Below are 15,331 nucleotides of genomic sequence, written 5' to 3'. Positions count from 1 at the left end.
TTCTCGCTGGAAGTATGGAGTACATGTCTTTGATCTGTTGAGAAGGTTCTGTTCTACTTCTAGTCTCCTGATAGCTTTCAACATGAACAGCTGTAGAATTTAGTCCAATACTTTTTCTCCAACTAGTGACAGGATCATATGGCTTTTTCCTTTCCTCTGTTAAAATGATGACTTTTGGGGGTGGCTCTTCCAATGCTGAACCAACACTGCCATCCCTATAACAAAACCACTTTCTACATCCTGCCAGATCTGACTTCTAATAGTTTGTTTTGTTAAACAAATTTCTATCTATGTTCATACTTTTTTCTTCTATTATCTTTATCCAGTTTTAGGATTAGCACAATGTTGAGTTCCTAAAATGAGGGGAGAAGTGTTCCTTCTTTTTTCTGCTTTAATTGTTTGATATATTTATCAGTTAAAATGTTTATGAGCCTGCTGTTGTCATATAGGTAGGTTTTCAAGCTAGGAATATACTTTCTTTAGTAGGTGCTATTCAAATTTTATATTTCCTCCAGAGTTAGTTTCATTAATTTGTCTTCCAAGGTACTTCTTAGAAGTTGTCAAATTTATTTCAAAAAAGATTTTTGTAATATGCTTTCTATATATTTTTAAATTCTGTAAAATCTGTGTAATGACTCCTAGATCTTAATATTGTAATTTTAAAAATGTATAACTGATATTGTGTAACAGGAAGAAAAGGTCTAAAAGAGCAGGGGAATTGGGAGGGGTAGGGGAAGGGAAAAAAGTGAAAGGAAAAAATATGAGAAGAGGAAAAAACATGGAAACAAGGTCTTTGCAAATAGGGAGGTATGGAGGGGGTGAAGGGAGGGCAAGAGAAGGGGAAAAAAAATAAGAACCAAGAGACTCATGTAATGGTACAAGATCCCAATGATGAATGTAACTGTATTTTATACCTAAAATGTACCAATAAAGTTAATGGGGAAAAAAAAGAACTAAATGATATAATAGACAATGTGAAATAGAAAGAAAAGGGGCAAAGGGGAAGTGAGAGGGCTAGGGGAGAGGAAAGAAAGGAATGGAATTAATATGAGAAAATGAAAAAATGGAAAGTCTTTGTAAATAGGGAGGGATGGAGGGGTTGAAGGGAGGGAAGGGGAAGGGGGGAAAAATAAGAACCCAGAGAGATTATGTACAAATGCAAATTTCCAATAAAAAAATAGAATCTCAAAAAAAAAAAAAAAGAAAGAGTGGATGGACTACTTTCAAAAGGAAATAGTCCAGTTGTTTGAGAAATAGGCAAGACCATTTTTAAAATGGAGAATAATGGAATGTGGAGAACAATGAATAAAGACATTTGTAAAAGAGCAAGATTAATTAATATAATGAGGTCTTCAAAAAAGCAAGACAGCACATAGGGGATCTTCACTTCTGAGGACCTCTGTTTAGAAGGATTGGTGTGTATGTCCCTTTATGAGTAAAACATAGATGTTCTATTAAGCTTATTAGTCCTAGAGAAAGCAAGAAAAAGTGGATATAGATCATGGAAGTATTCATCCTTCATGACCAAATTAAAAACTATCCAATTCTTTCACTAATATTTTTCATAAATAATGTGATAGTCTCTCACATGAAAGTGAGAGAATTTGTTTAATCAAATTCTACTGGGGGAAGTTATATTTTTTGTCTCCCAAAATAAAGAAATGGTATTCTCTCCAAATTCCAACATCGGACCTTGCTTGATTGCCTGGAAAAATCTCTTCCATGTCTAGACTCATTCCCCACCATTCAGTGCAGTAGTGAACAGAGCAGATGGCAACAAGAGAGCAAAGAGGCCAGACAGAGAAATTTCTATCCTGAATACAGAGTAAGATTTCAATTCTGAAGACCTCAACGTATAGGATTTGTGTGTATTTTCCTTTGAGAGTAAAATCAAAGTTGATGCACTAATAATTTTTAATATTATGGTTGATACATTATGGAATGAGAAAGAGTGACTTTTGCAAGACTAAAAAAGGAGCAATATTTGGAAGGAGAGAAGCTAGATGTGGATACCAGCATGCTAAATTACATCTGCTCCAGGAAAGCTGACTCAATGGGTGCCTTTGTCAAGCAAAGCTACATCAAAAGGAATATCTTATCAATTCATCTGTCTTTAAAAAATTAAGCTGATTATACAACGGTGGTAAAAGATAGAACATCAGGATAGATGGGCCTGGAGGAGAATGGCCGAGAGCATGGATGAGAAGAAAAGGAAAATTTTAAAAAGCCAGAAAATAATGACAGCTATTTTTCACACGATTACCACAATTCTTACTCATTCTGGACTCTTTCACTGGAACTATATCCATTTAAGTTAGGCATTTTAGTTTTCACTCTGAAAAGAGCAGTAGAATTACTGTGTGTCGTATCAAACAGGAAAGGCCAACTTCATTCAGGCACATTCGATTTTCTACAAATACAGAAGCATACCCAGATGCAAGACTGATGTACAAAGTGGCAATCTGACAAGTAGAGAGAATTTTAAAATTCCTCCCTCTTCTTTCTCATCTCTCTGCTGTTTCTACAACAGGTCAGCCTGGATCAATGTAGCAGGAAACATCCAACAGTGTCTTGGTGCCCCACTTCCTACCCATGTGGGTGTGTCCTGCATGAATAGCAGTGCTTTCTCTCCAGCCCAAAGTAAGTATTTCTCTCTGTGATAGGTGAGAGTACTTCCCTGGATTTTGTTCATGCCAGTCTATGAGGGCACATCTGCAAAAAAACTGACACAACCAAAGATAAAGAAAAGAAGGAATGACAATGGCGAAAGAAGGGCAACAGGGCCCTGAATGCCTTATCATAACATTTCGTTCATAGCTTTGCTTCATTTTGTTTTAAGCTTTAAAAAATCAAACAGTTCAGTCTGCTGAAATGAGACTTTTAACCTTTGCATATTTCTAAATTAGCGTGGCTCTAATTAATATTTATATGTCCTTCCTTATTAGACTGGACACACTGCTTTTCTTTTCTAGAATGAAGAGTAATCACAAACGACTATTTATTATTTTTTTGTTTTTGGGTTTTGAGACAGGGTCTCACTAGGTAGCCCAGGCTGGCCTGAAACTCGTGGCAATTCTCCTGCCTCCGCCTCCCAAGTGCTGGGATCACAGGTGTGTACTACCTTGCTCAGCTTACAAATAATTCTTTAAAACAGGATCAGTATCTTCTGAACATTCATGATCTGAAAATATGTTTTATCAAATACTAAGGGTACCATGAAAGAGAATTAAGCAATTCTTTTAATAAAAAAATAGAATTTACATTAGCTTTTCTAATCTCTTAGAGGCTTTCTTTTTCATTTGCCTGTGTTTGGAGCCAACACAACAAACACCTTTTAAAGAAAACCTTAGTTCTTTCTGCCATAAAGAGATGAAGCTGTTGTTTACTAAGGCAAATGTTCATAAAAAAGACAATTTTTATATTTATTTGTTTGTTTTTTGAAAAGGTTCTCACTATGTAGTTCAGGCTGGACTAGAACTCACTATATGGCTCAGGCTGGCCTTGAACTCAGGACAATCCTCCTGCCTCAGCCTCCTGAGAGCTGGGATTACAGGCATACGCCACCACCTCTGGCTCAAAAGATGGTTTTTAAGTTACAGAGTTTGTAGAGACTCAGAATCATGCCAATTCCCCGCTCTCACCCCTTCATTCTCTTGGTGCTAGCTGAGTCTATTCACTCTGGTCATTTCCACAGCTGCTGTGCTGCCTCATGGTATCTCACTCTCTCCGCTGGACTAGTGGAATGAATTCCTCAATGACCTCCCCACTTCCCCCACTGTCTTCATAATCCATTGTCTACACAATAGTCAAGATCAACTTTTCAAATTGCAAATGATACCTTCTCAAAACGTAAATGACTCCTCCACTGAAGCTTCTGCAATGGCTTCCCATGGAATTTGGAATAAAATCTTCACTCAGATTATACCCTCCTGCAGTCTCCTCGACAGGCAGCCTGGGCTTGTATCTTTCTGTCACCACCCCCAGATATTCCAGTCCCTTTTCTATCTCTCCAACATGGCAATTCCATCCCCACACGCAGCACCTCCACTCGTAGTATCCATTCCTCAGCTGAAATGTCAATTCCTCAAAGACCTTTTCTGAAATCATCTCTAAATTGTCCCTCATCCCATACCACTTACTCTACCACTTTGTAATAAACAAGTCTCAGCATTTGTCACACTCTAATATTACTTATGTTTTCTTGTTGATTGTTGTATGGTACACAGGCCATACACTAGGGGAAAGTCCATGAGGCCAGAGACTAAGTCCCTCTTTTCACAATGCTTCATACCTATATCAGTATCTAAAACAAAGGAGGTATCCTAATGTTTCATGCAATGAATCCTTATTGAATGAAAAAAAGACAAATATTAAGAAACAAAATGTCTATACTCTGCACCAACAGGCTGAACACTGAGGACAGTTCGAATGATGTTCAATTCACCCATTTCCCCAAATGTAGTTAATCATTCCTGCATCAAATAATATTGAAGACCTGCAAATGTAGGCCACATTGTTTCAATTCAATATACATCATTTCCTTCACTCCCTCCCACATGCCTTCTGAACACTCAAATGACATTTACTAAATCAACTCGTGGTGTTCTCAATTTTATTCTTATTAACTGATACATGAAATTTGCTTTTGAATACATTTTTAGGAATACTGAGGGCGTTAAACATTACATAACCTTTTATCAGCTTTTTAAAAAATCAGGATATGTGGGAGAGATTTCTTTTAAAGTTCTTTCCAAAAAGAAATATCTTAAACTCTGTTGAGTAAATGAAATTGTTTTTTAATCTCATGTTTTCCTCTTTGCTACCTTCCGTGAAGCTCATAGGATGTGTGCCCTGTATTGCATGCATTTCTGTAAACTTCTCAGATTATCATTTAAACCTTATTTCCTGCTTGATTCCTTTACCTTCTCACAGCTTTGTTGTACTATATTATTTTAAATAAGATCATACCACCTTTATGAAATGAGATACAGGCTCAGAAACAAGAAAATAAATGATTAGATTATGTAAGAATATTTTCTACATCCTTATATCATTTATTCCTTAATAAAATGTAATTATTAGCAATAATATGGGGAATCAGTTAGGGCCTGAAGATTTAAATAACATTGAAGAAGACCAGATTGAGAGGACTATCTAGAGGCATGGAAAAGAATCTCAAGCTTTTCCGGTCACTATCTCTCATCCTTTCCCTCTGCTTTAATGATGGTGAAAAAGAGTAAAAGCAAAACCCAAATAACTTGATTATTATGGTACAAGTCACACAATATAATTTACCTCCTAGAATTAGTTTCTTTGTCCAAGATGGACAGTGATAGCGGCAGGGTGAACTTCATCTTGTGCCTGACTTTAGTGATCAGCAACAAAAATCCAGGAAATAAATTGAGGCCATATTATTTCCTGGGATCTCTGCTAAATATGCTCTTCTACATTCATGCATATTATCTCTTAGACTTTTCCAACAGGGGTAAATTGTAGGAACATTCATAAGTAAATGGATGCAACTTGAAAAAATAATGTTAAGTGAAATAAGTCAGACACATAAGCTCAAAAATTCCATGGTTTCTCTTATATGAAAAACACAAAGAACAAAATAGAAAAGAAGTAAATGGGAAATAGAGAGAAATTCAAATACTTTCCTGAACTACAATTCCTATGTTTTAAAAATATTTCAATATATATGTTTATTGGTTTCACTTATACTACTAGCTTATCTTAGTTCATTGACAAGAAAGATTTGTGTCATTATTTGTTTGTTTCTTTTTTGTAAGTATCTTTTTGACTTATTTCTTGTACCAATACTCTGAGTAATTAATTTGAAGATAATGATACACAGTGTAATAGCTATCATTACTGTTATTCTCTTATTACTTGACTATGAAATTTTGTTGTATCTTTTCATAAAATAAACATGTTTTAAATTGTACACTTAGCATTTCTCAGCCTTCTTCTTTTGCCAGTGACATTCAAAACAAGTTTTACAGTTCTGATTCCACGTAAAATTTCATACAACAATTTCTTTCTTTTCAATGTAATTTTAAATGAAGTCTATTCTAAAGAGGCTTATAAACAGTCTTTACTGCTTGAGAAATATTTGTGAAGGTAAGGAGCAGACTCATAACAGTAGGTACAAAATGATATTAAAGTACATCTATGGGATTAGAGCGAGGTTTCCCAACCTAGGCAAAACTGACATTTGGGGCAAGATAATTCCTTGTTTCGGGGGAGGGATGCAGCCCTGTACATTACAGGATGTTCAGTAGCATCACTGGCTTCTACTCACAAGAACAGTAAATGGAGTACTACTCGGCCATAAAAAATGAGAAATTAGAGACATTTATAGCTAAGTAGATGCAGATTGAGGCGATACTCTTAAGTGAAATAAATAGGACACACCCGTATAAATACTGAATAGCTTCTCTGGTGTGAGAAACTGAAAGTGTAAATAAGGACTAAAATGTATAATAGGTAATGTGAAATAGGAAGAAAAGGGGCAAAGGGGAAGGAAGTGGGAGGGCTAGGGGAAAGGATAGAAAGGAATGGGATTAATATGAGAAAATGGAAAAATAGGAACAAAATCTTTGTAAATAGGGAGGAATGGAGGGGTTGAAGGGAGGGCTGGGGAAGGGGGAAAAATAAGAACCAAGAGAGATTATGTAAAGGTGCAAATTTCCAATGATGAATGTCATTATATTGTATACCTAAAATGTACCAATGATTAGAATGAATAATCGATAATGCAAAATAGGAAGAAAAGGTCCAAAGGGGTAGGGGTAGTGGGAGGGGCAGGGGAAAGGAAAGAAGGGAAAGGAAAAATGATGAGAAATGGAAAAAATGGAGATAAAGTCTTTGTAAATAGGGAAGGATGGAGGGGGTGAAGGGAGGGCTAGGAATGGGGAAAAAATAAGAACCAAGATGCATTATGTAAAGGTACAGTTCCCAATGAGAAATGTAATTGTGCTGTGTACCTAAAATGTACCAATAAAAGAATTTTTTTAAAAAAGAACAGTAGCAGCCCATTTCACCAGTTTAACAGCCATTAAGTATTTACCAATGTCTCCAGACCTTGCTCAATATTTCCTAGGGCCAAGAGCACATGACATTGAAAACTACTAGATAACAGTCTAATTTCTTACAGAAACTACAGCTACTTTATTCATAAACTGCTTACTGGAAATCTACTAAGTAGACCAAATTAAATAGGGTTTACTCTTTATTACTTAATGTTATGTAATTATTTTCCTAACTTACTTATTACCACAAGGTATTTTAAAAACATCATTCCAATATTTAGAAAAAATACCACACTAGATACCTCCTTTTCCACATTTTTAGAGTTGTACAACACTCTAGTCTAGCCTAATCATCTCTAGCTAGATACTTCTAGTGTCTAGTTTACATTAAGTGTAAAAAGAAATCAGTTATTTTCATTTTTTAAGGAAGATTTTGGAAAAGGTCATTTTCTATTTCTTCTCCAAACTTTGATCAGTAATGCTGTTTGTATTTAAGCTTTATAAATAAGGCAAGTTTTCCATAACTTCTTCCATTATAGATTAAATTATTAAGTTATTCTTGAGTATTATTCATTTATTTTTAAAAATTTGTTTTTCTAATCCAAACCTTACTTTTATCTCAGCAACATACTAGTTTATACTATTATAAATCTCTATAATAAATTGTTTTATGATTGCCACTAATTTTTTTTTAAATCTGTGCTCATTTTTTGAAGGGTCCTCAGACTCAACATATGAATCTACTGTTCTAAGTCCCTTCCTTAGAAGATTATCAGTGTATGACAGAGAACAGAAACCAATTAAAAAGACACATACTTGCTCCAGTGAACTTTTCCTTCCAGTGTCTGCATCTCACCAAGGATGGCAAGGAGAAGGGAGGATTTCCCACATCCTACCTGACCCACGATCATGGTTAGCTGACCTACAGAAAGAAGACAAAAGGGAACAAGAAGATGAGAAGGAATTTTCTTAGCAAAATAAAATTAAAACACATTTAGAAAAGGCTAATGTTTTACAATTGATGGCCTGGTTTGGCTTCCAGCAATAAACCAATCTAAATACCTTCTTTCCTTGATATGCATGTCCTTTTGAAAAAATAAAGAAAAATTAAAATATGTAGGTCTTAGTTTATTATTTGTAAAACTGAGAACTAAAGAGAATAATTAAATAAATTCATAAATCATCTAGATTAATTTTAAATTTATTATTCATTTCACTCAGGAGAAAGACAGTTTTGGCTAAAATTGATAATTTAGTTGAAAGAAATTTGGGCCAAGTCATCAAGACACCCACTGTAATTTCTCACTTTAATGTGTATATATAACAGAAAAATCCTAACCTACTGACCTTTTTTTTTTTTTTTTTTTTGAGAAAGGGTCTAGACATATAGTTTAGGCCACCCTTGAGTTTACTATGGAGCCAGACTGGTCTCAAACATGCAGCAATCCTCCTGCTTCAGCCTACTGAGTGCTAAAATTAAAGGCATGTGCCACCATGCCAGGCATTGGGTTTATTCCTAAGTAATTTAATCTTTTAAATGTTATTATAAATGGTACTATTCTCTTATTTTCATATGTGGATACTTTGATGTTAGTACATAAATATTCAGGAATAAATTTAACTAAGGCAGAGAAAGACTTATACACTAAAAATTAAAACACTGATGAAAGAAATTGAAGAAAACACAAATAAATGTAAAGAAATCCCACATTCATGGATTTGAAGAAATAATATTGTTAATGTGTCCCAAAGCAATCTACAGGTTCAATGTAACCTCAATCTATGTTTAAATGACATATTTTACAGAAATTTGAAAAAATTTTAAATTCAAATGGAACCAAAATAGACCTCAAATAGCCAAATCAATTTTGGGAGAACACATCTGGAGGCATCACACTTCTTGACTCCAAAATATATTACAAAGCTATGGTAATCAAAACACTCTGGTACTACCATAAAGGTACACACACACACACACAAAAACACACACCCTCAATGGAACAGATAGAGAGCACAGAAGTAAATCCACTGTTACACAGGCAACTGATCTTCAACAAGGTTGTCAGCATCACACAGTGAAGAAGAGTTTCTTGAACAAATGATATGGGGGAAACTGAGTATCCACATGCAAAGAAATGAATTTGGACTGCTATATCTTGTCATACACAAAATAAATTCAAAATAGACTAAAGACTTCATTGTTAAACTTGAAACTATAAAAATCTTCATAGAAAGCATAGCGGGAAAACCTCCTGATATCAAATTTAGCAATGATTTCTTGGATTTGATATCAAAAGTACAGGCAACAAAACAAAAAATAGAGAAGCATGACCTCATCAAAATAGAAACCTTCTGCACATTAAACAGAACAACCAACAGAGGGAAAATGCAACTGGCAGAATAGGAGAAGATATTTGCAAACTATCTGATAAGAGGCTAGGATCAAAAATATATAAGAATCTTCTACAACCCAATAGCAAAATAAACCACAAATAACCCAATGAAAAATGAACAAAGTAGCCAAATAGCTATTTCTTCAAAGAAGACATAGAAATTGTCACCAGGTGTATAAAACGGTGTTCACCAAAGGTAATTATCAGAGAAATGCTGATGAAAACCACAATGATAAAGCACCTCACATTTGTTAACATAGTAATTATTTTTTTAAAAAAAACAAAATTTTGGCAAGGATATGGATAAACTGAAATGTTATACACTACTGTTGGGTATGTAGAATTGTGCAGTCACTATGGAAAACAGTATGTATTCAGGTTCTTCAGAAAAATTAAAAATAGAACTACCACATGATCCAGAATCTCATTTCTGAATGTCCATAGAAAATAATTAAAATTACAATCTTAAGGATGTATCTGCAGTCCCATTTCATTGTAGTGTTATACACAGCATCCAAGATGCAAATTAACTTTTTCTATTCACCAATGGTTGAAGAAAGCATGCAATATGGAAAACACATGCAATGGAATATTATACAACTTTCAAACAAAGAAAGTCCTACCATTTCCAACAACATAAATAGACCTGGAGAACATTGTGCCAAGTGAAATACACCAGTAACAGAAAGACAAGTACTGCATGCTTCCACTTACATGAGGTATGAAAATAGTCAAAGTCATAGAAGCAGAAAATAGAGTAACAGTTGCCAGTGTGGACAGAACAGAGAAAAGAGCAATTATTGCTCAGTGAGGATGAAATTTCAGTTATGTAAGATGAAAGAGTTCTGGGCATCTGCTGTTCAACATAATACCCATCATTACTAATACAGTAGAATGGGCTTTAAGATAATTTAATGGAACAGATTTTGAGTGTTCTTCCCAGAAAAAAAGCAGAGCCCAGAGACATTTTTGGACATTACTACGTATTTATTTCCTTGGTTGCGATGATAGTATCATGAACATATGTATGTGTCTATACTCTTCAAAATGCAAACATTAAATGCATGCAATTTTGTAGATCATTGTGTCTCAAAAAAACTTAAAAATAAATATGTAAATAGATGCATAGATAAAATTATTCGATAGCTGAGCCTTAAATAACTTGAAAACCTCACCAACTCTCTTCAGACATAGAGGATCATTTTCTCATGCACTCTTTCTTTAGTTTTTCTCAAACAAAATGAGAAAGCAATTACTCTATTCTTTACATGGCCCAAACTCAGCAAGAAAACATAACCTGTCCAAAAGTATAGACCCTGGTTTGAAGGACAGGTTTTATTATTATCACAGTGATACATTCACTCATTAGCAGAGTGGTGCAAATATATAATAATAACTAATTGGTATCCCTTTAAAAAGTTTTTCTCTTTTAATTAAGCTTGGTTGTCTTGGAAAACTGTGGTTGTTATAATTAACAATTATAAAAATGCTTAACAAATAACCCTTACCTGTAGGAATTCGGATGTCGATATTGGATAGTGTAGCTAAACCACTGCCCCATGAAAAGTATCCATTTGTGACCTAAAAAATAAGAATACAGAAATTAAATTATGTATGTACTACAGAATAATCTCAAATAAAATAAACTTTCTTTTTAAAAGACTGAAACTTTTAAGACAAGGTAGAATATGCAGTAATAAAATTCTAACTTTGAGTTAGAACTTTTAGTGGTAATTAAAAACTAAAAAGGAGGTAAAAGGGAAGTCTTTCAATTAATGATATTATGAAGAATGCTAAAAATCACAGCAATTTTCTTTGAAAATTTGGGATTACTGGATCATGTACATGTGTGCATTTTTAAAAAGTAACCATTCCAAATATTTTCCAAAGAAGTCTCTACATTGATTTTTTTCACTAGTAGACAATCCCCAGAAATCCTAGCAATACCAAAATGAAGAACAGAAATAATCACAAATTCTTACAACAAAATGATTTTATTAGCTGAGGGAGGGTCCATAATGAATGAGTTTCCTGAACTGTGTAGATTTAGGGCTATTTTTCTGAAGTTAAAGGAAAGAGTGAAGGAGAATGGAAATAAACATAGAAATGAGGCAACTTTCCTTGGTGGTATAAATGTCAGCAATCAGCAATGATCACAAAGCCCTGTATTCCTCCCCAGCAGGTTATTTGTTTTAACAAGTTTCAAGTGGACTTAGGAATTTTACAGTTACAAAAATGTAAAATCAAAGGAGGTATACCCACATCCAAGAATTAGGAGGACGAAGTAGATCAGGGAGAAGACAGTGCCTGAGAAAACAGGGGACACTGTAGCTACACCTCTCTCCTAAGTCAGTATTTTATTTCAAAGCCACAGATGATGAGATATTTGAGGACATTATCACTGAGCAATTTCACAAAATGAACTGGAATCACCTAAACTGTAACTAAACACAGCCCTAGAAAGCTCTGAATGAGCCAATTTAAGAGTAAAAACCTCCGCTTGAAAAGGCTACATTGGGTTTCTCCCTGTAGGTTTTCTCTAGCTTGTGAAATGTAAGCCAGAGCATTTAATATCCATCACATAGTTTTGCACGAAATTAGTCAGGGAGGGAGGACGGCATGAAAAGGCAAAATTATTGATCGCTTTACAACTACTGACTAAGCACCTGCACTGGGTGAAGCACTGTGTTCGTTTGGACTGGGGTAGCTTACCAAGAAGTTATTATGAGCCATCGCTGACACCATGGAACTTGCAATCAGTCAAGTAAATAAACCGCAAAAAAAAGTATGTTCTGCATAATGTTTCTATTAATGACAGGCTGCAGGTACGATGGCAGTCCCTTAAGATTACATTGCCTAAGCCAGGTGTGACGCTGTATGTATGTAATCCCAGAACTTTGAGAGTCTGGGGCAGGAGTATTACAAGTTCAAGCTCAACCTGGGCAACTTAGCAACTCAACACGAATCTGTCTCAAAATTAAAAATAAAAGAAAGAACTGGGGATGTAGTCAGGGCAAATGCCTGCACGTCTCAGAACTTATCTTGTCATTAAGTGGCACATGACTGGTAAATAAAAGACAGCATGGGCCAAGTACTAACAGCAGTTCAGGAAAAAAAAGAAAATCAGATATGTCTGAGATGAGTCAAAACCTTTCTGGAAGAAGAGGCCTTTTAGATAGTTTTGGAAAACATACTGAATGTCAACAAGTAAGTGCATTTCTGGGTAAAGAACTACAGTGAGAATAGGTCCAAGATCAGAAATCTGTGAAATGTGTTGTGTGAAATAAGAAAGAGAGCCAGCTGGGGCAGGAGTTGAAGATACTGTGGCTAAATGACAAATGGCACTCAAAGAAAGTATACAGCCTCTGAGATGGAGGATCCCTTCTTCTCTCAGAGAAGGCAAGGAGACTAAGAGAGGTGCAAAACTAGCTGGGTTTGGCAGAGCCAGCAGGAAGCTGACAGGGGCCCTGCATGACTCTGCTAATGTCTTTGGTGAATTGCAAGCTAAAGTCAACTGCAGAAAGAGGCAGCTCAGAAAGAGATATCAGGAGGTGGGAGGACAGTGGTGACAGCTGAGTGTCTACTCTAGGCTTGGAAGGTCACTCTGATGAGAGGCATGTGAAAGGATCGCTAAGGACTCCTAAGGGTCAGCGAAGTCCAAGACAGTCAATCTGTGGCCGCACCATACTACGTAGTACTCGGCAGCCTGGGTGTTGGCATGTTGAAGGCATGAGGTTCATTTGCTACAGAAAGGTACTAAAGAACTCGGGGTGGGGGGAAGGAGCTGGAGATACTGGAGGTTTCAATGAGGTTATAAAATAATAGCCAAGAAGGTGAATGCCCAAGAAAGCTTGGGGGTTGGGCTTCTGTCAGTGACTGATTGGGATAAGAGAGTATGATTTCGGAGGGGCACAGTTCCAGGTGGTGACCAAGTGTGGACATCCAAGAGGTTGTGCAAATGTAGTGAGACTAGATCAAGGAACTCTGGGCTGAAACATAAGACAGACTGTGAACTTGGCAATTTAAATCACATCAATGTGTGTCACATGCAAAGGCAGGATGGACTAGCAAACAGATACTAACTCTTCGCTTCATGGGTCCTCTGATCATAGATGTGAGAAGATGTAGAAATGCCACAGCTTCACCAGACTATGAGAAAGATATGATCTGAAAGCAGCAGGAAAGAACTAGAAGAATGTGGTGTTACTTCATGAGCTGGTGCCAGACAGAAGTGAAAGAGGGAAAAAATCTCCACTCCAAAAAGAGGAAGAAGACTAACATAAATATCTTCTACAATTTCCACTTCCATTCCCTCTGCCTTATACAAAATACAATCATTTTCCACCAGCAGGGGTCCGCGACTACTTGGCTTCATGACTACTTTTTTTGATGTTGGGAACCCAGCTAATATATAAATAAATCTTTTCACAGGTTCATATAAGGATGGCACAATAATCACCATCACAATAACTGGTGACAGAGGGAAGACAGAAGTAAGTTTAGAGCTCAGTTCCAGCTCTCCGAGGGAGGGGGAAGACGGGAGATGGGAATGGGACATGACAAGAATCAAGATGTGTCATGCACAGGTACTAACTCCCCGCGATGAATACAATCATTAGGCACTGCAAACATAGACTAATGACAATTTTAAAAACCCTCAACCCCAGGCAGGGGTGTCCATCAACAGCGATAAGTAAAATGCAGTGATGCATAGTACACAACTCAGTGGTTCAGTTACAAGGAACAAACCAGCAGAGAAACATTTAATAAAATTGAAAGCTTACAAGGACATAAGCGTGTTTAAACATATATCTTATGCATGAAAGAGCTGGTGCCATAAAGGCTGGGAGGGCAGGAGGGGACAGGGGGGCGTAGACACAAATGAGGATCAGGGATACAGGGAAAATCACTAGTGGCAGAGGTATAAACTGGCTTTATCACTTTGGAAAATAGTTTTCCCTTCTCCAGGAAAGCTGGGGATGTCTGTACCCTACAACTCAGTAACTATTTACAATGGATCCAAACTGAAAAATACCCCAACACCATGAAGAGTAGAGTAGATGACTAAATTCTGGTATATTTATAAAATGGGACATCATGCAGCAGTGCAAATCAATGAATTACAGGCTCCTACAGCAACACAGATGAATTAGACACGTGTAATAGTTGGCCCCAAAGAGCAAAATGTACACATGCACACCTATTCAAACTTTACAAAAAAACTAAAAAATATGATGGGTTTTTTTGGTGGGAAGGGAGGCATGCATAACAAAGATAATCAAGAAAATATAGAAGTCAAGGTGGCAAATACATGTCCAGAAAGAGGCAAGAGAAGCTGTATGTTCTGGGGATTTCTGGGGAAGCTGGCAATATAAATATGTACTTTTCTCCTGTATTCTGTATTTCACAATAAAACATATTTTTAAAAGATAGTAAGTTCTTACTACCTTGAGAACTTTCAGCATAAATAAAATATTCAGGCTTGCAGGTGAGCCTGAAATGACGGTCGCTATTCAGAGGCATAGTAACTTCTGGGGCATAGGTAAACAGGTTTTTATTTTCAGACTTGTTTTTCTTTTTTGGTGTGTAAAAGGGTCAATTTTGAAAAAATTAAAAACCACCACAGGCTCTTTTTTTTAATCTTCAAAATAAAAACAAAAAGACATGTGGAAAAGAAACATGCTTTTAGATTCACATTGTATTAAACCAAAAATTACAAGTAAAAATTTTTAAAAAGTAGCCCTTTTCAGGCTGCGGATTTAGCTCAGTGGTGCTGCTGCCTGCCTCACAAGCACAAGGTCCTGAGTTCGATACCCAGTATAAAAAAAAACAACAACAAAACTAGCCCTTTTGCCCAGTCCCTACTATTTAGTTGTTATCCTGGTGTGTTTTGGGGACAACAGTATA

The 15,331-nt window shown here is 36.0% G+C and overlaps 1 protein-coding gene across 10 annotated transcripts in view; it reads right to left on the bottom strand.

Annotated features, from left to right (window-relative positions):
- Window positions 1-15,331, bottom strand: part of Abcc9 (ATP binding cassette subfamily C member 9) — a 132,200-nt gene that overhangs the window by 69,489 nt on the left and 47,380 nt on the right. For all 10 annotated transcript variants that reach the window (XM_021259110.2, XM_087214025.1, XM_087214027.1 and 7 more), the window contains 2 exons: window positions 10,933-11,005; window positions 7,848-7,953 (listed from right to left, as the gene is read on the bottom strand). In XM_021259110.2, the coding sequence (XP_021114769.1) occupies window positions 7,848-7,953; window positions 10,933-11,005 (179 nt within the window). The remainder of the gene's footprint in view (window positions 1-7,847; window positions 7,954-10,932; window positions 11,006-15,331) is intronic.

This window comes from Heterocephalus glaber, unplaced genomic scaffold (genome assembly GCF_053883595.1).
Source record: "Heterocephalus glaber isolate CG9 unplaced genomic scaffold, H.glaber_assembly_v1.0 deba00001444, whole genome shotgun sequence".
Lineage (NCBI taxonomy): Eukaryota > Metazoa > Chordata > Mammalia > Rodentia > Bathyergidae > Heterocephalus > Heterocephalus glaber.
Note: the sequence above shows the minus strand (reverse complement) of the source record. Positions and strands in the feature narration are given on the sequence as shown.